The 21434-nt window shown below is 33.8% G+C and overlaps 3 protein-coding genes across 7 annotated transcripts; 1 reads left to right on the top strand and 2 right to left on the bottom strand.

Moving 5' to 3' along the window:
• Nucleotides 1–1089: 1089 nt before the first annotated feature.
• LOC104778679 (tryptophan synthase beta chain 2, chloroplastic) lies at nucleotides 1090–6533 on the bottom strand. 5 transcript variants are annotated; one of them, XR_015595167.1, is made up of 8 exons: nucleotides 6019–6533; nucleotides 5363–5700; nucleotides 4212–4645; nucleotides 3957–4051; nucleotides 2495–3850; nucleotides 2076–2255; nucleotides 1701–1991; nucleotides 1090–1464 (listed from the first exon to the last, which is right to left on the bottom strand). XR_015595167.1 is itself a non-coding variant. In XM_087508381.1 (5 exons), exons 3-5 carry the CDS (start codon nucleotides 4520–4522, stop codon nucleotides 3663–3665), a joined length of 594 nt encoding a protein of 197 aa, XP_087364507.1. In that variant the 5' UTR covers nucleotides 4523–4635; nucleotides 5363–5700; nucleotides 6019–6387; the 3' UTR covers nucleotides 3424–3662. The 5 variants fall into 5 exon arrangements, 1 of the variants encoding a protein (XP_087364507.1); XR_015595169.1 differs by having other exon boundaries at nucleotides 6019–6433; XR_015595166.1 differs by having other exon boundaries at nucleotides 1701–2255.
• Nucleotides 6534–8667: 2134 nt separating this feature from the next.
• Nucleotides 8668–15089, top strand: LOC104770317 (protein CER1-like 1). Its single transcript, XM_010494725.3, has 8 exons — nucleotides 8668–8827; nucleotides 12411–12942; nucleotides 13029–13248; nucleotides 13334–13724; nucleotides 13858–13965; nucleotides 14053–14253; nucleotides 14344–14616; nucleotides 14702–15089. The coding sequence occupies exons 2-8, from the start codon at nucleotides 12426–12428 to the stop codon at nucleotides 14879–14881; spliced, it is 1890 nt and encodes a 629-aa protein (XP_010493027.1). The 5' UTR covers nucleotides 8668–8827; nucleotides 12411–12425; the 3' UTR covers nucleotides 14882–15089.
• Nucleotides 15090–17954: 2865 nt separating this feature from the next.
• On the bottom strand, nucleotides 17955–20239 carry LOC104770309 (pectinesterase/pectinesterase inhibitor 18-like). The gene is made up of 3 exons (XM_010494715.3): nucleotides 19417–20239; nucleotides 19007–19271; nucleotides 17955–18816 (listed from the first exon to the last, which is right to left on the bottom strand). The coding sequence occupies exons 1-3, from the start codon at nucleotides 20101–20103 to the stop codon at nucleotides 18125–18127; spliced, it is 1644 nt and encodes a 547-aa protein (XP_010493017.1). The 5' UTR covers nucleotides 20104–20239; the 3' UTR covers nucleotides 17955–18124.
• Between the last annotated feature and the right edge of the window lie 1195 nt (nucleotides 20240–21434).

Raw genomic sequence — 21434 nt, 5'->3', positions numbered from 1 at the left:
TCTATTGCTATCAATGTAGACTTCTCTTGTAGTGATAAAACACAAATATATTAGGGTTTTTGAGATAATTACCTCGGTATTGCCATCTATAATCCTCTTGTCATCATCATTAGTAAGCCACAAGGGAAAGCCATCCGAAGCCGTTTGGAATTCGTCAACGCCTCTCACAGTGAATGAAATTGTTACGAGAGTTGAGAAAGATACTAGAAGAAGGTAGAAAGCTTCAAGACTTGTGTAAATCACCATTATAAAGAGTGTTCGTTCTCTCTATCTTCAAGTAACTAAGTTTGATAAAGAAGAGATTGAGTAAACTAGAGAAATCAAGAAATGATATGAGATGTTGTGCTTCAATTCATGTGACTCTATAGCTTGAGTTCACTTAGACTGTATTGCAGGAGACATAAACGTTTCTATCAAAACCATGGGTTTTTAAGGATACAAACCATGGTTTCTTGAATTATCTAGCTACTTAGCTAGTATAGCTAATAGGTCCAGGAATATTTAAAATGGTTAGCTGCATAAACAACTACATTGTAAATGACTAAAGAACAATGCAGGTTTAAGTGCATGCAATGTAATACGTAGTTCCATATGTGGGAAATGATGGTTTCTTTCACGTATTTCTTTAGGTTAAAAGGTCAATTTTTAAAGATAAAACGGAAAGAATTAAGCGGACAAGAATTAACCAGACAGATTATACCAAATTGCCAGATGAAGCATGAGTTTCGATAAAAGTTGATTCTTTTTCTCTTTCCTTAATTATATATTTTCACAACTTATTACAGATTACGAGTATACTAGTCTTAATTTGTTGGTCTCGCTGATTATTATATATTTCAATTTTGTATGATTACACAAACTAACCATTAACTATGTATTGAAGGCCTGAGAACAGTAATTAGAAGAAAATTTCATTTAAGCTCTCCTTCCAAGCGTTCAGAATTATCTATAGTATTTTGTTCTTTGCATTCCAAAGACCCAAACATTTGAATGCGGATGTGAAGCAATGATTCTTGCAAATTAAATTGTGTTGGGTTTGATTATTCACAAAAGAATCCTTTCATATAAGGTGTCTAATTATGGTTTTAATTTTTCAATGTAGAAAATAATAAAATTTCTTAAAACTCGAAGATAATAGTTATATGCATGCATGTGCATATGAATAAGTTAATCTGCATTTGTTTACTTATCTGAAGATAGCACACTAGGAATCTAGCTAGTAGCTAGGAGTAAAAACGAAAGTGATATTCAATAGAGTTTAAATGGGTGGAGCTATAAGACCAAAGTGATATTCAAGAGTAAGTAAAGATGTTAAGGCGTTGATCTTCCAACTCCATTTGCTCAGATCCAACGATTACGTTACCCTTCTGAGATCTTAACATGAATCTTCTTCTCTCCTCAGCTCTCAGTATTGGTGCATCAAACTCCCCAGTGAAAACCACTCCAACTTCCTCACTGCTTTGCCTGCCCAAAGATTCAAAACGAACAAAAGAACATCATTAACCAAGACACTTACGGGACTCAAGGAGCGTTAATTTCAAGATAGTATTGGAAATGCAATACGATTAGCATTACCCAACTCATACAGTTAGATTTTAAAATCTCTGATCACTGCTCACTAAAGATTTAAGCTTCCTAAGCAAAAGAGCAAAGATTGTGGCCTGACTCTGAAGTCTGAATGTAAAGCAAAAGGGCATCACCTTTGTGCGTTTGCGTTTGCCTCTCTTGTTCCCATCTAAAAGGCAGACAATTAATGAGAAAGAAGCCTTGCACAGACTGTGAAAATGGTCTATTATCTTCACTCCTTTTGACCTGCGAATAGAGGAAAGTTCCAAGAATTGCAATGGCAGCATCAAGGGGCATTGACAGGTTTTGGAAGATGATGCTAGAGGCGACAGTGCTTGAGATCCGCTTCATTGTGTTTCCAACGCTTAATGTCAATTAAATCTGGTCTAGGGATATATGTATGAGACTTATGTGTCACTTGCCACCTGAATAATCGAAATCATCATCACACAGTTCGATCAGTACTTCCACCCTTAATCTAGAAAACGTTGAATCTGCACAAAATTCACCTTCAAGATTCCAGAATTTTATAGATATATTCATTTCACTCTTCAAGCTTCACTCAAAAGAACTAAGCAGACGTATTCATCAAGCAACAATACTAATGAAAGCTAAAATACTTGACCGGTGAATCAAAGTATCAAACTTCCCTGTGAAAACAGCTCCTTTCAACTCCCTCACTGCTTCGCCTGCTCAATGATTTTAAAACGAACATCATCAACACAAACACTTACCCGAAACATAGAGCTTTTTCAATTCAAGATTGAATCTGAAATGAGATAAATTTCTATCACTGATCTAATCTAAGGGCAGACAGAAAACGTGAGAGAAGCAGTCTCTTGTTCTCTCATCTAAGAGCAGCCATATAATGAGAACGAAGCCTTGTGAAGACTATGAAAGCAGTCAACTATTTTCACTCTTTATTTACCTGAGAATAGATGCAAGTTCCCAAGAATCGCAATGGCGGATTAATTCATCCCACTCATTGACTTCATCCCTTTCTTAAGCTCCAACCCTTAAAAAACATCACTCCTCCGCTACTGCGCCGCCGAAGTGAAATTGGACAAACTCTGAGTAGACAAAAGTGGCTTTTGAGGGAAAGGATTAGGCTTTTGGAAGTTTCCGATGATGGGTAAGGGTGAAAATTGAAGCTTTCCCGGAACCGATCGTCTTCCGCCGGCGATTGCGGTTAAGGAAAGTGAAACCGGTTTAATCGAAAAAATCATCGGTTTTTCTCAATCGTGTTACAAGTTTGGTGCTTTAGTTAAATTTCAGACCCCCCTCAAATATTAAATTAAAGTTTGGTTTACTACAGATTTAAAAAAAAATTAAAGTGTATGTCGAAAAAAGAAAATGAAAATGAAAAAAAAAAAAAAAATTTAAGGTACAGTGTGTGGAAATCTTTTTTTTTTTTTTTTTCTTTTTTCGAGCAAAGACACGGTTATGGAAATCTAAAAGCTGAAAAAATCGCTTTCAAGACGACCAAAAAAAAAAAACAAAAAACGTAGTCATGATTGATGAGCTTTCCGTCTATAACACCACATCCGTTGAAAATAAATAAATGTAAATTGTTGACGGGAAAAATAAAATATCAAGATACAAATAAATAAACGTAAATTATACGTTATAAATTCCTATAAAAATTATATAGTTTTGGAACAGACGGAAGTAAATTCTGGATCATGGTCATGTATAATGACTTCAATCATACATAAAATACAAAAAGATCTTAGAAAACTAAAGAAACAACTTTTTTTTTGTAAAGGATTGATAAAATTGTGCCAATATTTCATGATTAGTGGAAAAATCGCAACAGTAGTAGTATCTGTAAATGTTAAAAAAATTAACACGTAAAAATTTAACGGTCCATTTTTTGAAGCGTTTGAATATAAAATTGTAGTTACAGATCGTTCGTTCATTATACCACATCTTAATGATAAGAAATTACCAGGGGGATGAGTTATTTAAGGTAGCTACATCAAATGATCATAATTTTGGATAAAGATTTGATGTATTAGTAGTGAAGGTTATCATGTTGCACCTATACGGCCATACGATTTCTGGACGAGTTGAGTGTAATATGGAATCTTGTTGAGTCAACAATTAGGAAAAGATATGCCTCGTTGGATGAGAGTGTCAAGATCTTTGTCGCCACGGCCACTACAATTCACGATCACCTTGGCTCCATCACGTAGAGTAGGAATGAGTTTGTCAAGGAACGCGAGCGCATGAGACGTTTCCAGTGCCGGTATTATTCCCTCCAATCTACTCAATAGCATGCACGCTGAATTCGACAATATATATGATTAATTAACGTTAATCTTTGTAATTATAATTCTTGATTAATTAGTAGCAAAGTAAACTAACTATATATAGGTAGGGGGAGGTACCTTGAATGGCTTCTTGGTCTGTTGCTGTGTAGAACTCACCTCTTCCGGTTTCTTTCAGGAAGCTAATCTCCGGTCCAACTCCAGGATACTCTAACCTACGACCAAATGTGAGGCTTTCTTACGTCAGTATCACATCTTCGCTTCTGACTAAACCGAGACGATTAACTTAGAGATTGTCTGAATCGTTTTAGAAAAAAAAAAAAAAAAAAAAAAACAGGTAACCATATTTGTCGAGGTTATAATTCTCACACATACCCTACTCCTACGGAGTGTGGTTTGACTATCTGTCCTTGATCATCTTGCAATAAATAGCTCATGGAACCATGGTACACACCAACATGGCCAACGGCCAAAGTAGCCGAATGTTTCCCAGAATCCAGACCGAGCCCTGCGGCCTCGACACCGACTAACCGTACATCCTCGTCTCCAACAAACTCATGGAACAAACCCAATGCAGTTGAGCCACTTCCAAGACAAGCTACTAATACATCAGGATTACCACCCCATAGTTGATTAGCTTGCCTTCTTGTCTCTTTCCCAATCACGGATTGAAACTCACGTACCATTATCGGACATGGGTGCGGTCCTACGACCGTGCCCAATAAGAAGTATGTGGAATCTAGGTTCTCGACCCAATGTCGAATCGCCTCTGAACTTGCATCTTTGAATGTTCCCTCTACTGATTTCACCTATTAAGATCATGATCAGTATGTAAAACAGTTTTTATGATCTGTACATGCATGGATTTTTTTTTCTACATATATCTAAAGTAAAAACTCATCTATGTAGAAATCAAATAAAATTTTGTGGTGAATTTTTTTGTATTGTTGTTACATTATATAATAAAGTCTCTATTATACATGGAAGTGGTCCCTTACTTTTAGGGGCTGTTATTGGATAGATGATTTCTAAATCCAAATAGAATTGTAAATTCTAATAATAAAAATACATGAATTTTGAAATAACATGTTTTATCCTTGTATTTGAATCATTATATTTTATACTATCAAATCCATTCAAATCCATTTAAAACATAATGTGGATTTTGAAATCCAAATACAAATCATTAAATGAATAACATATGATTTTAACAAGTATTTGTAAATCATAGAACCAATAACACATAATTTTGTTAAGTATTTTAAAATCAATGATTGAATAACACATGATTTTTGTTTGGATTTCCAAATCCATTAAATCATAGAACCAATAACCCCCTTTTAGTTTAACTACATCCATAACTTTTAAAATTGACCAAAATATTCAAACACAAAATGACAAACATATGTGAAATAAACTTTATGTTCAAAATATGTATTTTATTTTACTAGATAACAAAATTTATGCTGCAAAATGGATCCGGTTAAGTTCGTTTATACTGTATAAAATAGTATTGACATAGTTACCTGAGCACCAATTGTTTCTCTATATCAGTAGCTCCCATGTAGACAGTACACCCCAAGGAGATCTTTGCACATGCAGCGGCTGTGGCGACTCCATGTTGTCCGGCTCCTGTGGCAGCCACCACACGGCTGCAACCAAGCCGCCGAGCAATCATGGCCTGAGCAAGAGCGTTATTGATTTTGTGAGACCCACAGTGGCTAAGATCTTCCCTTTTCAGGTAAATCTCAGCCCCACCTCCGATGGTTCGAGCTATGTTCTTGTAGTGTTCGGTTAGACGTCCGGCGAAGTAGAGAGGCGTTTCTCTTCCTACGTAGTCTCTTAATGCTGTGGTAAGCTCCTCCTAATTGTAATTGTAATTATAAATAAATACACATATTAAAAAATATATCTGTAGCTTATGTATCATCTTTAATTTAATATGTGTATTATTACTTATTTAATTCTTTTGTTATATAAGAAATGAAAAATATTCGTCAGTCCGTACGTTTTTTGGAATATCCATTTTTTGGGACCGTACTAATTACTAATTCGTGATAATATGGTCGGTTGTATTTGTAACCTAAAAAGTTAAAAAAAAAAAAAAAAAAAAAATCCGCATTCATTTTATTTTTACCCGTACGTCAATCCCCTCTTATAGATATGTTTACATGAAGCCAACCTGAAATTTGTGGTCGCTCAAAAGAAAATTGAATTCTTCTTCGAGATCTTTCAGGCGAGATATCAATGTCTCCGGTACAAACTTCCCACCGAACCTCCCGAATTTACCGTCAACGTTGCCAGAGCAAAACTGGCTCTTACGGGTTTTTGTTGGGACAGAATCCGACGATGGACAACTCTCACTGCTGAGTACACTGCTTTCACGGTGGTGACGTTTTGTGGAAACTCTGCAAACAACTGAGTGTATCATACGGTGGTTTCTTGCCGGAGGAAGTGGCTGCCCTCGTACCTGGATTTTAGTGGACAACATATTTCTCCTTTTTTTTTTTGGAATACTGGTATTAATTATTTTGAGATTTTCTTAGGGAACGAGTATGTGTTGATGTGTCTTTTTATAATTTGAACGAGTATGGTTTGTTTTTTACTGCGCAATCATTTGAGTTTATACATGTTTACCACATTGTTGGATTTGTTCGGTTGTCCTCTTGATTTTTTAAATATATAACTTTATTGACAACAAAATGACGATATAATGCATGTTTGTTTTGTTAGTTAAAGATCCATATTCGGTTTTTCCATGGAAATTAAAATTACGTCTCACTTTCATTTATTTATAACTAGAGAAAGATTTGATATCCGTATTTTATCTAAGATTCTCACTTATTATAGAAGTGAGTTAATAAATCTTGGATCATTCTGAAAATTTGTTACGGGTGGGGGTAAAATGTTCGGAGTTTAAGCTCAGGTGTCTAAATTACTGGCTTAGGCAAAATACTTTCACATGGAATAATCAATCAAACTCAGGCTCTAAATAATGAATCTACCCTCTTGGCCTTGGAAACATTACCACCGCGCCTCCACAAATGAGTTGAAAATATATGTATGTAGGTAATATGTTTTAAAAAAAAGCTATACAAAATTTTCCCTTGTTGAAATATTATGTTAAGTTTCATAAAGGTCTAGTTCCAAAATCAATAAGGAAGGAATGGATTAACATATTGACATATGATTCTTCCAATGGTTAAAATCAGATGAGTTGCTCAATATAGTTAATATAATATGATTATTTATTTAAAGATTAAATCAGAAAAAAAAATCTACTATTAACCATATGACATGTGTCTAAGAAACTGTTCTATAGTTGCTCAATTGAGAATAGTTTCTCACATCTCTCCTTAATTTTCTCACTTTCTCTCATCTTTTATTATAATTTATTTATTTTTAGTTAATGAGCAACTATGTGAGAAACGACCAGTGTAAAGGGTCTTAGTCAATCTAAAATATAAGATTTACCAAACAATCTAAAATACATGGAAGAATTATGAACGTTAATTATTAAATGCACTGCTTCATGAGCTTTCGTTATGCTTGAAGATAAGGTTATTCGTGTTTCTTTTTGCACCTTTAAATTGTGCTTGTACTATGCTGAAGTATGAAGTCATCAGATTTATTAAAAAGTGTAACATAATTATGTAAATAAATTCTCAGATTATTCCTGATTAGGCATTGAACAATGGCGGATGCAAGATTACAGCTTACAGGTTCGATGTCCCCCATCCTTTGTAAGCTTATTAATCACCATTAACTCACTCGAGCTTCTACAAAATCAGCGTTTAAAAAAAAAAAAAATCAGCGTTATTTCCTTTAAAACTAAAAATTACGAAACAGTAAACTATCTTCATTCTTTTTCTTTGTAAGTCTCATCCATATAGAAATCTATGTAAGAGCTGGTCAATAACGTCCTACTAATATACAAACTCCGTATTTTTGACAATAAAAAGCGTATGATACTCGTTATGTGACCGACCATGAAGGAGAGTGCCGTCCCACCCATATAAAGTCTTGTACTAGAAGGAAATATTTAGCTTGGTTATACCAGCTGCCTTGAAGGTTGTCAAAACGTTTTCCTATTTATCTAAGTTTCGTATTTTAACTTAAAAACGTTATCGTATTAAAAGACTAAAGAGCTTCTAAACCACACAATAAGAGAGAAATTCTATATCTATATCTCTATATGGTCTGGATAGGGATGATTAATCAGTATCTCACATTTTCTTCTCCTCTTTTTTTCGTTGCGTCAAATTCATGGCCACTATATAAATATCACCGCAGATGTCAGCTCTATTGCTCTATCCAACCCCACAGATCCACAAAATTCCCTTTATATATATATATATATATATATATATATATGTCGAATATGACCAATTTAGCATCTTCAAATTGCATCACATGGCCTGGTCTGCATGCTTCTTTATGGCCATGTCTCATGAGTCATGACTACCTCCCCTCTACCACATATTACATATGTGACCCCTTTCTAGAAATCAATATTCAAATATTCAAGTCTGTTTGTTATGTATAAGTATAAGGAAACTTCCCGTCGTTCGATTTTTTAAATGGTTAATGACATTAAATTTGGTGGAAGCTTGAAGTATATGTACGTTTGCCAAGCACACACTACACGGACAAAATGTTAGAGAAAACTTAAGTCTAGTTAAGCACACCATTGCACGGAAACATAAGGTCATCTCCATCAATGCATCTTATAAGTTTGCTAATAATAAAACAGAATAAAAATAATGAAAACAGCTTAATTTTACTAAGCATCGATCGTTATATAAGAAGTTTTAGATTCATTTAGAAAACCGTGTGTGTCAACTTTTGATTGGCTGGGAGAAAAAAAGATTTTTTTTTATTCTCTCTGTTGTCTCGCTCTCGTCCTCTCTCTTTCGTCTCTCCATTGATCGATGGCAAAGGCTTTGGAGAAGAAGCGAAGAATTGAGAGGTGAAATAATCAAAAAAGCTGGGTAATGATTTTTTTGATTTCACTTCTAGATCTACATGAATTAGAGTTTTATGGATGTGAGAAGAAATTAGGATTATACAAATTGGAATTGATGCTAGTGAAATTATGATGATAGTTGTTTGGGAATTTGAAATTGATCTGTTTGTTTGAATACTTTGCATTGAATACTTTGTTTGATGATAAGAAACCTTGTTTTCAATTTAGAATAAGAATCTGATTCTTTTGTAAGTGTTTGATAAATGTTAATATATGTGTGTGCTGATGTGAAATCAATACTTAATTGTGGTCTCCTCCGTTCTTGTGTATATCCTTTACCAGGTTGGTTCAGGCTCAATGTCAAGAACTATTGCTACTACTAGTTAGCGTTCATTTAGCAATTATGCAACTCAAGTTGATCAGACCAAAGACAATCTTGTTTGTGACATATTGATTGATTATTTTGGTTCTCACTTGTTGTCAAAGTCTTAGATTGTTATAAAGAGCCTAAACCAAGACAACGACTACAAGAAAATATTAACACGTAACCATGATTAATATGTTGTCCTTTTTTTAACTTTATTTTTTTTAATTTAAGAAAAATGTTTTCTCCAGCAGAAACATTCCATCAATTTCGATTCTCTTTGTCTCTCACTTATTTAACATCACTAATTATGTTCTTTTCGGCTCCTACTGGTAACCATTAGAAGAACAAAAAAAAAAGAAATAAAAAGAACAATGCAAAATGGAATAAACAGTTTTTGAGGAATGAAAGGAAAATCTGCAGAGAATGAACAAAATTGTAAATGGTATCCAAACAATAAAAATGTTTTTAAAATATATTAAATATTAAATAAATTTAATTTGAATTGTAATACTAATATTATTCTAATGTATATATAATAAATTTTTCAAATAGAGCCTTAGGATTAGTTTAGCATAAAATTCCTATCAAAAATATTTTTTTTGTCAATACATTGTGAAAATATGAAAGTTTTTATATTACAAAATTGAAATTTTATTAATAAACATATTTTTTATTTATTTTAAAATAAAAAACGAATTTGAATATTTGTTCTTTTTTTTGTTCCATTTGTTCTTCATCAATTTTGGGGAGGAACATTTTTGTTCTATTGTTCCTTATTTTTTGAAGAATGTAGATGAATGTAGGGGAAAAAATATTACTTTCAAATGGTAAAAAAATTGTGGAATAGAGAGGAATGTGATATTCCTCCTCATTCTTTTCCTAAATTTTGGTCACCAATTGAAACCTTCATTTATTTCTTAGACGTGAATTAAATAAAAGTTTACTAAACATGGACTTTGCATGTATATGTATTGACTCATGGGTTTTACTATCTAATTACCCATGGCTTAAGTTGCTTAAATCCTACCACAAAATCAGTGTATATATGGGCTTTCATGAATGTGTATTTGTTCATTTTACCCAAAAAAACTGACATTTGACCTTCTTATTAAATTTACCTTTTTCTTTTTGAATTTAGCTACTTAACTAACATATCAGAACTTGTGTAATTCTTTTCACTTTTATCATTCAATAAAATGCAGGCATATGTGTAGTAGAATAAAACCATACTAGGATTTAACCTGCGGTACACCGCGAGACTATATTTTTAAAATTTTAAATATTTAAAATACGTATATTATATTTGTTTGTTATTTTGCTGTTGTTTTGTAATTTTTAAATTATATACCTATAAATATTAATTGAATCTATGGGACGATTTTAATGTTCATATATGATTTTAAATAATATGGTTAAGTTTTTTGTTTTTTTAATATAATTGTTACTATGTTATATAAGTTTTGACCGCGGTACACCGCTTGATTGTGTTTTTAGGTAGAATCATATAGAGATATGTGAGAAGTAATAGTTATTTTATGTGTTTAATGTATGTAGAAATTAATTATTTTCATTTTTAATTTATCAATTAAAATTCATTGTTATAAAAGTAAACAGATCATGTTACTATGCAGTGCATATATATATATATATATATATATATGGTGTTTAAAAGAGAATAACAATTAATTTAGCCGAGATAATTTAGGAAAACTATATTATCACATTCAACAAATGTAGAAAATATTAAATGTCGAAAATATTAAATGGAAACTATTAATTAAACCGAGATAATTTAGAGAAACTAACAGATTTTTTTCTCTAAAGATCTATTAAAATAGGTTTGAAGATTTTTATGGGATTAAAAAGTTAATGTGTAGAGTTGTTTGTGGAAAAATCAAAATGTATAGATGTTGTCCAACTATTTATGGCAATAAACGTATCAAATTAGGTAGATTTAAATAGTTCCATTAATTGAGTTCCTACGAAATGTTATTTTAGGAAAATTGTTAGGGGTTAATGCTGCAAATAAAACATATTAAATAAGCAAAACTTGAAGAGCATAAACCAAAATGTACTTCAAAAATAATGATATAGATAATCTAACTAAAAGAGTATATAAACAAAAATCCAAATTAATCTATATTAACATTTTTAAAGTACATTTTGTGTTATGCCCTTTTAGTTTTTCTTAATTACTTTGTTTTATTAACAACATTAACCCCTATCAATTTTCTAAAATAACATTTCGTAGAAACTCAATTAATGGAACTATTTAAAACGACCTAATTTAATACGTTCATTGCCATAAATATCTTTACAACATCTATTAACCCCTACAGATTTTCCTAAAATAACATTTGTAGAAAGTCAATTAATGGATCTATTTAAACTAACCTAATTTTAAACATTTATTACCATACAAAGGTTGAAAATATATATACATTATGTTTGTTCCTAAAACAACTCTATGCATTAAATGATTAATCCCATAAAAATCTCAAAATCCATTTTAATAGATGTTTGGTGATTATAGGACCTATTCCGTTTTAATGACACAACATCATTTGAGTAACAAATTTAACCCGTGGTGTAGTGTATTGCGGGTTAAATAACCAAATATTGTCCTGCAGTGTATTGCGGGTTAAATAAGAGTGGGATTGGTAGGATTGGTGACACTTTTAGATGTGTATCAGGGGATAAATGTATTACTAGACTATACATATACCACACGAGTTAAAATCTTGAAAACACTACAAAAATCTATACTTTGAATACTTATATTAAATATCTGTAAAATTTTATATTTTAAAATTAATAAAATAATAATAAATAACAAATAAATACCATATAAATTTTAAAATTTTAAAATTAAAAATATTGTCGCGCGGTGTACCGCTGGTTAAATCCTAGTAGAATTCAAAAATGAAAAATCTTAACGGCGTATTGCGGTTAATACTTAATAAGGTTGATGAAATTTGTTTTGTCATCTTGATCAAGTCCAAATCCTCAATTAGTACACGTTGTAAGCGTTGTAACATATCAACTTTAAGTAAGCCCACCACCGGGCCACCACGATGTGCTACTTCTTTTGGTTTTTCTGATATTTGTATATTAATATTTTGTTACCGCCCACCATGTGTTTATAGTGCCTCATCAGTAGCCAACACACAATGATGTCCCTATATATATCTGTTACATTTTAACTTAAAAACGCACTTCTTCAAACTTCTTCACTTATAAGCTCAAGTACCTTTGGATGGCGTCGAGGCCGGGAGTTCTTACGGAATGGCCATGGAGTCCCCTTGGTGGCTTCAAGTACCTCTTGGTGGCCCCGCTAGCTATGGCAAGCATGCATTCCTACGTGACAGCGCAAGAGGAGGAGAAGGACCTAGCAAGTCTGCTGATAGTTGCACTCATGCTGTGGAGAATTGTTCACAGTCAGATATGGATCAGCGTGTCGCGTCAGAAGACGGCCAAGGGAAGGAAGAAGATCGTGGACAAGCCCATTGAGTTCGATCAAGTGGACCGAGAACGCTCGTGGGACGACCAAATCATCTTCAACACTCTCTACATGTATCTCCTTAACAGCAAACTCCCAGGCTGCTCCCGCATGCCCCTCTGGAGACTAGACGGAGCCATCCTTATTGCTCTACTTCACGCCGGTCCCGTCGAATTCTTATACTACTGGTTTCACAGAGCTCTCCACCACCACTTTCTATACTCTCGCTACCATTCTCACCACCACTCCTCCATCGTCACCGAGCCCATCACGTGTATGTACCTTCACCCATCAATTTCTTCTATTCTATATAGTATTATATACATCATTCCATATAATATCTTTAATAAAACTTTCCAGCTGTTGTGCACCCTTTCGCCGAGCACATCGCCTACACATTACTCTTCTCCATACCCCTAGTAACGGCGTCCCTTTGTGGGATCCTCTCCATTGGTACCGTCATTGCATACTTCACATACATTGACTTCATGAACAACTATGGACACTGCAATTTCGAGTGTTTACCTAAACGTCTCTTCCACCTCTTCCCTCCCCTCAAGTTCCTCTGCTACACTCCCTCGTACGTCAACACTCTATATACATACTTTATAAGATTTGAATTCATATATATAAGTACATAACATGGGCATCAAATTATGTTGAAGGTTCCACTCGCTCCACCATACTCAGTTCAGGACCAACTACTCTCTGTTCATGCCAATCTACGACTACATCTATGGGACGACCGACAAGTGCAGCGATTCCTTATACCAAAATTCGTTGAAGAGAGAAGAGGAATCACCCGACGTCATCCACCTCACTCACCTTACCACACTCGACTCCATCTACCAAATGCGCCTTGGCTTCCCATCCTTCTCCTCTCGCCCCTTGTGGTCTCGATCCCCATGGTACCTCACTTACTCCATGTGGCCCTTCACCCTTCTCTTCTCCTTCGCTCTCACCTTCGCTCTCTCCTCATGCACCTTTGTCTTTGAGCGAAACCGTCTTCGCAACCTCACCCTTCACTCTCACCTCCTTCCCAAGTTTAGCTTTCACGTAAGCATTTTTTACTTTGCATACACACACGTCAATATATAGTTATATTTACGGCAGACGACGGATTTACTTTATAAGTTAAACTTCATCTAAACTTAACTACTAATTTTGCCACATAAACATGTGGCGGCAGTATAAATCACAACGCCACCATGAGTCCATGAACAATATCATTGAGGCTGCTATCATAGAAGCAGATGAAAAGGGTGTGAAAGTAATGAGTCTTGGCCTGATGAACACTGTAAGTTCATTAATTACTTAAAAATTAAATCATCCTATATACAACTGCTGGATAAGCTAAGTTACTAATTAACTCACCATTAATTAGACGGAGGAGCTAAACGGGTACGGAGAATTGTATGTGCAAAAGCATCCAAAGTTGAAGATAAGGCTAGTGGATGGAACCAGCATGGCAGCTGCGGTTGTGGTTAATAGCATTCCAAAAGGGACCACGGAAGTTGTCTTTAGAGGCAATCTCACAAAGGTTGCTTCAGCCGTTGTCTTTTCTTTATCTGAAAAAAGCGTCAAGGTATTTGGAGATATATGTGAAAATAGAAACCACATATCAGCTTCTCAGTAAAAATAAAATAAAAATTTTGATGTGTATATATATTTATAGGTGGTAGTGTTATGCGAGGAAGAATACACAAAACTTAGCGAATCTGGGGCTGACAAGAATCTGGTATTGTCCACAAGCAATAACTGTTGCTCCTCAACGGTTTGGTTGGTGGGGGATGGACTAAGGAAAGAAGAGCAGATGAAGGCAAAAGAAGGGACCCTTTTCATTCCATTTTCTCAGTTTCCACCTGACAAACTCCGCAAGGACTGTTTCTACCACTCCACTCCAGCTATGCTTGTTCCCAAGTCTGCCCAAAACATCGATTCGTGTGAGGTATATATATAGCTTTAAATATGTTACTCCTGTAATATATGTTGATAGGTGTGTGCATAATCTAGCAAATGAATGGTCATTATAGAATTGGCTGGGAAGGAGGGTGATGAGTGCATGGAGAATAGGAGGCATAGTGCATGCGCTTGAGGGTTGGGAAGAGCATGACTGCGGCAACACTTGCAACTTCTTCCGTCTCCGTGCGATCTGGGAAGCTGCTCTCCGCCATGATTTCCAGCCTCTCCTTCTCCCACCATCTCATCTCTGATCATCCTATATTCATATATCTCTCTCCGCTATCTTTAGTATCTACTTCTTTATACAACTTTGTTTGCAGTTTATCATATTTTGTTATGGACTACGTACGTGTGATTTGTAAAATGTGGTGCTGTTTAAGTTAACTTGAGTTCTAGATGTAACTCATAGTTAACCCATATATGTCATCAATCACAATTTTATAATATTATTTTAAGATATATCTGAGCTTGAGTTATAGCTGATTCACTAATTTGAATTATCTCTTCTATAAATTGTTATAAACATAATAAAAATAACATGAGTTAAGTTATGTTATTTAATAACTTAATAAAATAATATAAAAATCTGTTTAAATATAGATAGTGTTGGACCAACAAACACTAGATGGAGCTTACATGCATGGTCTTGATTGGCTAGTCAGTATTTGCCAATCATTAGTGCACATTGGGAGATAAACAAACAATAAAAATGTAAGAAAAGGAGTATATATCTTCCAGATACTAATTCGATCCAAGCTCCAGGCGGTGTCCACTTCTGAATCCAGATCCATCGAATTTGTCACGTGTGATACATGATCTTACAACAGTAGCCACAAATGAGATATATATATATAGTAGAAACTTCGAAATTAATACTCGTTAAATTAATAATCTCTATAAATTAATAAATTTATTCGGTCCCAAGTTGGGACTATTATAATTTTGAACATAATTCGATATAATAAAATAATATTTTTTTTGAAAATCTTTTATAAATATATAGTCCTATCAATAATATAAATTAATAATTTATGAAATTATCTAAATATATATATATATATACACATTAATTTTTATTAGAGTTCATTTTTAATATTTTTACTTTATCAAAATCTTTGAGTACTATCTTCAAAATATTATAATTGCTATTTTCATTTTAATTGGATTTATAAAAATATTAATTATAACGATTAAATTTTATTTTAAAACTTTTTTACCAAATTAGAAAATTTTCATTATAAATTAATAAGAGAAACTAAAACTTCTATAAATTAATATAATTTCATCGTCCCAACATTATTAATTTATAGAAGTTTTACGGTAGGACAACATCAAACTTGTCAAGTCATTTTCAAAATGATTACGGTGTTCATTAACTAAATTTGACTGTCGCATCGTATAATCAACACCTTCTTTTTTCGTACTCTCAAAGAAGAAAAAACAAAGAGAAGAGACTAATTAAAGTATTCTAATAGTCTCGGTTGGAAACCGCATACATGGTTACTGCGATGCAATATTCACGCTTAATTGCGATATTAAAGAGAATCCTCCTGAGCTGTTTTACAGATTTAAAATTATTCGTATCAATTGCGGCATCAAGAGGAGACTTTATTGCGTTAACTGGTTCAAGTCTTGTAGTAAGAAGTTACAAAATAAAAAACGTGGAAGAAAATGATAGCTTATCGAAGGTCCACTTATCCAAACTCAAGTCCAGCCTGACTCATGTGTGGTTTTAAATATGAATAGATTTTTTTTCAATATTTCTAATGGAACAAAATTTCTTGTCTATATATATATCTGTTTTCCAAGCAAAAACTTCAACTTGCATTCTCACTCAAACGAAGTTCAATTAGACATACAAAGTACATTACGTTTTTTGATGCTTGCGGTAAAAAAATCATGATTCTCAAAGGAAGTCACTGAAAACTATCCGGAAAATGGTCGGCGCAAGATGCAACATTTCCAAAATTAAGTTTCAAAATTTTTATGGGCATATTGTTATCTCTTATTTTAGTCATCTATATGTACATTTAAGGAAAGATTTAAATTATATTTTCACGGACGTACAGACAAAAACTATTTTGCATGAGTTATATTGTTTGAGAGCATGACTTCTACTACTAAGGTTGTGAATGGAAGCATAGTATTAGCGGAATTGACAACAAAATTATGAATAACGCACATATGTTACCATTCACCACTACTATTATATATTTGTGGTTTTGCATTAAAAAAATAAAAAGAAGAGAAGGTGCGTTTTTTTTTTATGAGAAATTGCCTTGGACCGCTATCAAAGTTCACACAAGTTATTACCCAGCGGGACAGATGAAATACGCACTAGATAATATATTTATTATTTAAAAAAAAAATATATAGTATATAACTGTTATTATTTCTTCCACATATATAGTTTTTGTCAAGGTCTCAAGCCTATCTTTTCTTCACTTTCCTCTTATATCATTGTTATTAATATTAAAATAATACTGTTATTATTATTATTGGATAAATATTGAAGAAATGTAATATTTTGGTATATTTAAATTGTTAAAACATGTTACAAAAAATTGTTTCTTAATTTAATAACTTTTTTTCAAAGATTTGTTTTAATGAACACAAATTTACATGATTAATTTAAATAATTTTTGGTTTTTAAAATTAATAAATAATAGATGAAATTACTATTTTATTAACTATGAAGAAAACAATTCAGTTTATGATATATTTGTTTATAATCTTTATTTATAAAATGTATTTATTATATATAGTTATCAATTATTAATAAAATAATATGAAATCCGCACATCAAATAATTTTTTTACCAATCAAACATTATTTTGTACTGCCTATTTTACATTAATCGCATTTGTCCTGCACGTACCGCAGTTGAACCGTACTGCATTATCAAATTATTTGTCCCACATAACTAAATCCGCTGTTACGATTAGGACTGTAAATGTACATGTAAACTAGAGCGAACAGAGATAAGATATTGTACTTACTGTTTTTGTTGCCATGTATGTACCTAATAGCTGAAGCCCAAGTTTACGGCCTCGTAAACAAAAACCAACCTAAGTTTTTGATGATTTTTGTTTTTTCTATGATAAGAAAGAGTGAATGATTCGTTACATTAAAAAATTTATGATAGAATTGGCTATAAATTTTTTTTTTTTTTAAATAATGTCATGAAATCAAAAACTTCCATCAGATTTTTGAAAATACTCTCAACGTTTTGGTCCCATAAATCTTATATGGATTTGTGTGATGAAGTGAGAGTATGATCAGTTATCTCAAATATAAATATTAGGTAGTTTCATGGACTTATAGTTATTCAAAACATGATATGCCTCGTCACGATATTTATTATTAAACATTAACCTAACAACTTCATGAAACAGAGCATGTCATTGGTTAAGTCCACACAAAACAGAGAAAGACATCATCAAACTAAAACAGAGATAACATAACGCAACACAGTAGAAAAACATAACATTAAATCAAAGCCACTCTTGGTAAGTAACTCCAGTAGGCTTCAACCATAATCCTCCTTGAATTAGCTTGGCCACAGTGAACTGTTCGGCCTCCTTCGAGTTTCTAATAACTTTAAATCCCTTCCACTTCACTCTCTTACTCGTATCCGCTCCAGGACCACTATTCGCATACTCTCCGTAATACAATGTCGAGAGCGCAAATTCGCCATCCCAAGGGAACCAACCGGCAGGGTCGACGTGGTTGTCGATGAAAGTCTGCATGATCACTGTTCTTGAGTACAACTTCCACGGCCGTCCAAGGAACGTCTTCACAGATCCCTTTACAGGAGCAAGATCAGAGCTAGCCGTTATTTTACATCTTTGGATGGAAATGGCTGTGTTCTGGTTCTGATCCTCCCTTCCTTGAGCTGTCACCATGTTCTTTTGCCCAGCTCCAGGCTTTCGGGCAACGATGTCACAGTTCTGGAACACCACCGCAGAGTTTCCGAAGATGAAGTCTACGGTACCAGTTATGTAGCTGTCGCGGTAGAATTGTCGAAGCGTGTGTGTGTAGAGTGTGTCTTGGTACGCATCTATCCGGCAACGATTTATGACAGTTTGATCAGCGCTCACGCGGAGAGCCACAGCCTGGTGCTTAGCTGGCCCGGCAGTGTTTTGGATCCATAAGTCTTGAGCCATAAACCCGTCTCCATTGGCAGCTATACATGTTTTAAACGGATCTTGTAAGTTATTCGGATACAAAATTGTAATAATTTGAAAAGAAACGTTTTAAAGTTAATATTACTACCATGATTAGTCCAAACTATTATTAGAATATATAAGAGTTGGTTTTTATTAGGAAAGGTTTATATATTGAAAGACACAAATGAAAGAAAAATATGATATTACCAATAGTGGCTGATCTGAAGGTGGTGGATCCATCAACGACGTTGAGACTACCGGTTATGACCGTTGCATCTTTGCCATCGCCAACAAGCATTAAGTTCTTCTTTTTCTTCCCTATGTCAATAGTTTCCTTGTAAACTCCTTTCTTCACGTATATAACATATCTTGAATTGCTATTCTCTGGTGCTGCCGCCACTGCCTCATTTACTGTTTTGTACTTTCCGCTACCGTCTTTTGCCACCACCACGTTCGCGTTCACTTTAAGTGTCTAATAGAGGGACAAAGTTTTAGAATTTGATTCAACTTTGGATTATAGGTAAAACCGTAAAAGTAAACAAGCGAATATATCCAAAACATGTAGTTGGCCATATTAATTGTAGTAGTTGGTAAGATATGAAGTTGGTTTTGAGTACCTTGGGATCAGATTCTAACAGCTCCCTGTCGAGAGCAGTTAGCCACGACGGGAAGTGATCAAAAAGAACCATCTTGAGATCGTCTCTAGCAGGCAAGACGGAGACAAAGATGGCTAGAGCCACTCTAGCCCTAGAAACCAAGTCTTCGAGTTGTGGCTTAACTCTTGGTTCATTAGTAGTGTCTAAACACGTCATGTAATTTGTAAGCACACTGCTCAACCAAGTATGAACGTTTGAGTACGACTCAAAATTAAGGTTTCCTCCTCGGAGTTGCTCCATCGAATTCACCATCCGATCCTTTGATGCATCCATCATCTCCTCGCAGTCCGCCAGCACTGCCTCGTCTCTCACACCGTTCGAGCTGGTTCTTGCCTCTTTCACCATGTTCATCGTCCTCTCAAGCCGCCACACCGAGTTCTTCAAGAACACGTGCAATAGGTCAAGACGGTTGAGCTTTGAGAGCGACAACGTCGTGAATTCGGACAAGAGAACTTGGCAAGAGTCTTGGTCGTGAGTTCCATGGCAAATCTGGCTCGGTGTTAATACGGCATCATCATTACTATAGATTAGTTGGGCTGCAAAGAAAGCTGCAGAGCCAAGAATGGCTGCAAAGGAGAGGACAAGGCATAGATTCTTGTGCGTAAGAGACTTTGGTTTGGAAAGAAGTGGTTGGTTTGAATTAGACATTGGTCTTTAGTTTAGTGGTAATAGGATTTGTTTGTGTTGGCCTTTACACTAGGCGAATCATGCCATTATATAGAAAACGCTAGTGAGTGGACTACATGATGAAGTGTTATGATTTCCTTTTCTTTGCACATGGTTTTCACTAGCAGTGTACCAAGTACACTATAAAACTAAAATAAAACTTTATGCTTATCTTATTTTTTATATTAAAGATGAACAGTGTTACTCCCACTAGCTAGACGACATATTAATTTGTTTTGCCAAGTAGTCGAATTTGATAGTAGAAAAAACATATAGGGATGCACTCCAATAAGCAAATTAGCATGATAATCGTATTCATCCTATATTTAAATTATTAGAAAACGGAAAAAGAAAATTGTTCAAGAACATGTAAACCAAAATGACGTATATGTAAAAAATTATATTGATAAAAAATATGTAACTAACTATAAATTACCAAAATTATTGACGTATGAGAAAGAGAAAAAAATTAAGTTCCCCATCAATCTATTCAAATCGACAACAAAACTCACCGGTACGAAAAGAGAAAACAAGATTAGTCTTGAATTTAATCATCGTAAAAATAATTTTTCAATCAAAAGTCCGCGCCTAATAATACTCTTGTCAAACTATCTTTCAGCCATAATTGACTGTAAATTATGAGTTCACTGTTCAGCTATGAACTGGTTGTCTTGTTACACAATGGATAGCAACAAAACATTAACGCCAAAGATGTATTGTTTGACGCTGATTAGAATAATTATTTTCATCCTAAAAATTGAAAAATAACAAGTGGTATCAGTCATCATATATTATATAAGCTATGATAGACCCACCTACTCTGCTTTATTATATCATATCATAGTAAAATTTTCCCCAAAAAAAGTAATTGTTCTTTATCTATATATATATATATATATTTAAAAAATCAAAATTAAGTTCCAAACATAGTTTTAATCATTTCCAAATATACTAATGTTAAAAGTGTTGAATAAAGTTAAGGAGTCATGCAATGGATCGGAGCTGACAAGCTGTGGCCTGTGGCACGATTTACATGTGGCTACCTGTTGCGGAAAGCAAAACGCAATTATCCTTCTTAATTTAGCTTTTTAATTTGTCGCCTGCTTAGTTAAATAAAAAATCAATGTTAGAGATTCGGGCGAAAAGAACGATGACTGTTACACACATGTGCGTTTGGTACCAATTTAACGTACACTAATTTTTTTTGTTTTTTTTTTGACATCACTCAACGTATACTATTTTAATCCTACAGTCTTCTTCTTGAAAAAAAAAATGATCGCACTATTTTACCGTCGGTCCAAAAATGATATTTA

The sequence above is a fragment of the Camelina sativa genome, chromosome 3 (genome assembly GCF_030686135.1).
Source record: "Camelina sativa cultivar CO46 ecotype springtype chromosome 3, ASM3068613v1".
Taxonomy (NCBI): domain Eukaryota; kingdom Viridiplantae; phylum Streptophyta; class Magnoliopsida; order Brassicales; family Brassicaceae; genus Camelina; species Camelina sativa.
This window is presented reverse-complemented; position numbering and strand designations above follow the sequence as displayed.

Bases quoted from the DNA above. Each gene is read 5' to 3' on its own strand.
- LOC104770309 (XM_010494715.3), bottom strand. From the start codon at position 20,103: ATGTCTAATTCAAACCAACCACTTCTTTCCAAACCAAAGTCTCTTACG. The intron at 19,272-19,416 runs GTACTCAAAACC...TCCCTCTATTAG, and splicing joins TGTTAGAATCTGATCCCAAG to ACACTTAAAGTGAACGCGAA. The intron at 18,817-19,006 runs GTAATATCATAT...AAACATGTATAG, and splicing joins CTTCAGATCAGCCACTATTG to CTGCCAATGGAGACGGGTTT.
- LOC104770317 (XM_010494725.3), top strand. From the start codon at position 12,426: ATGGCGTCGAGGCCGGGAGTTCTTACGGAATGGCCATGGAGTCCCCTT. The intron at 13,966-14,052 runs GTAAGTTCATTA...ACCATTAATTAG, and splicing joins GTCTTGGCCTGATGAACACT to ACGGAGGAGCTAAACGGGTA. The intron at 14,617-14,701 runs GTATATATATAG...TGGTCATTATAG, and splicing joins AAAACATCGATTCGTGTGAG to AATTGGCTGGGAAGGAGGGT.
- LOC104778679 (XM_087508381.1), bottom strand. From the start codon at position 4,522: ATGGTACGTGAGTTTCAATCCGTGATTGGGAAAGAGACAAGAAGGCAA. The intron at 4,052-4,211 runs GTATGTGTGAGA...ATTTGGTCGTAG, and splicing joins CCACACTCCGTAGGAGTAGG to GTTAGAGTATCCTGGAGTTG. The intron at 3,851-3,956 runs GTACCTCCCCCT...TGTCGAATTCAG, and splicing joins AGACCAAGAAGCCATTCAAG to CGTGCATGCTATTGAGTAGA.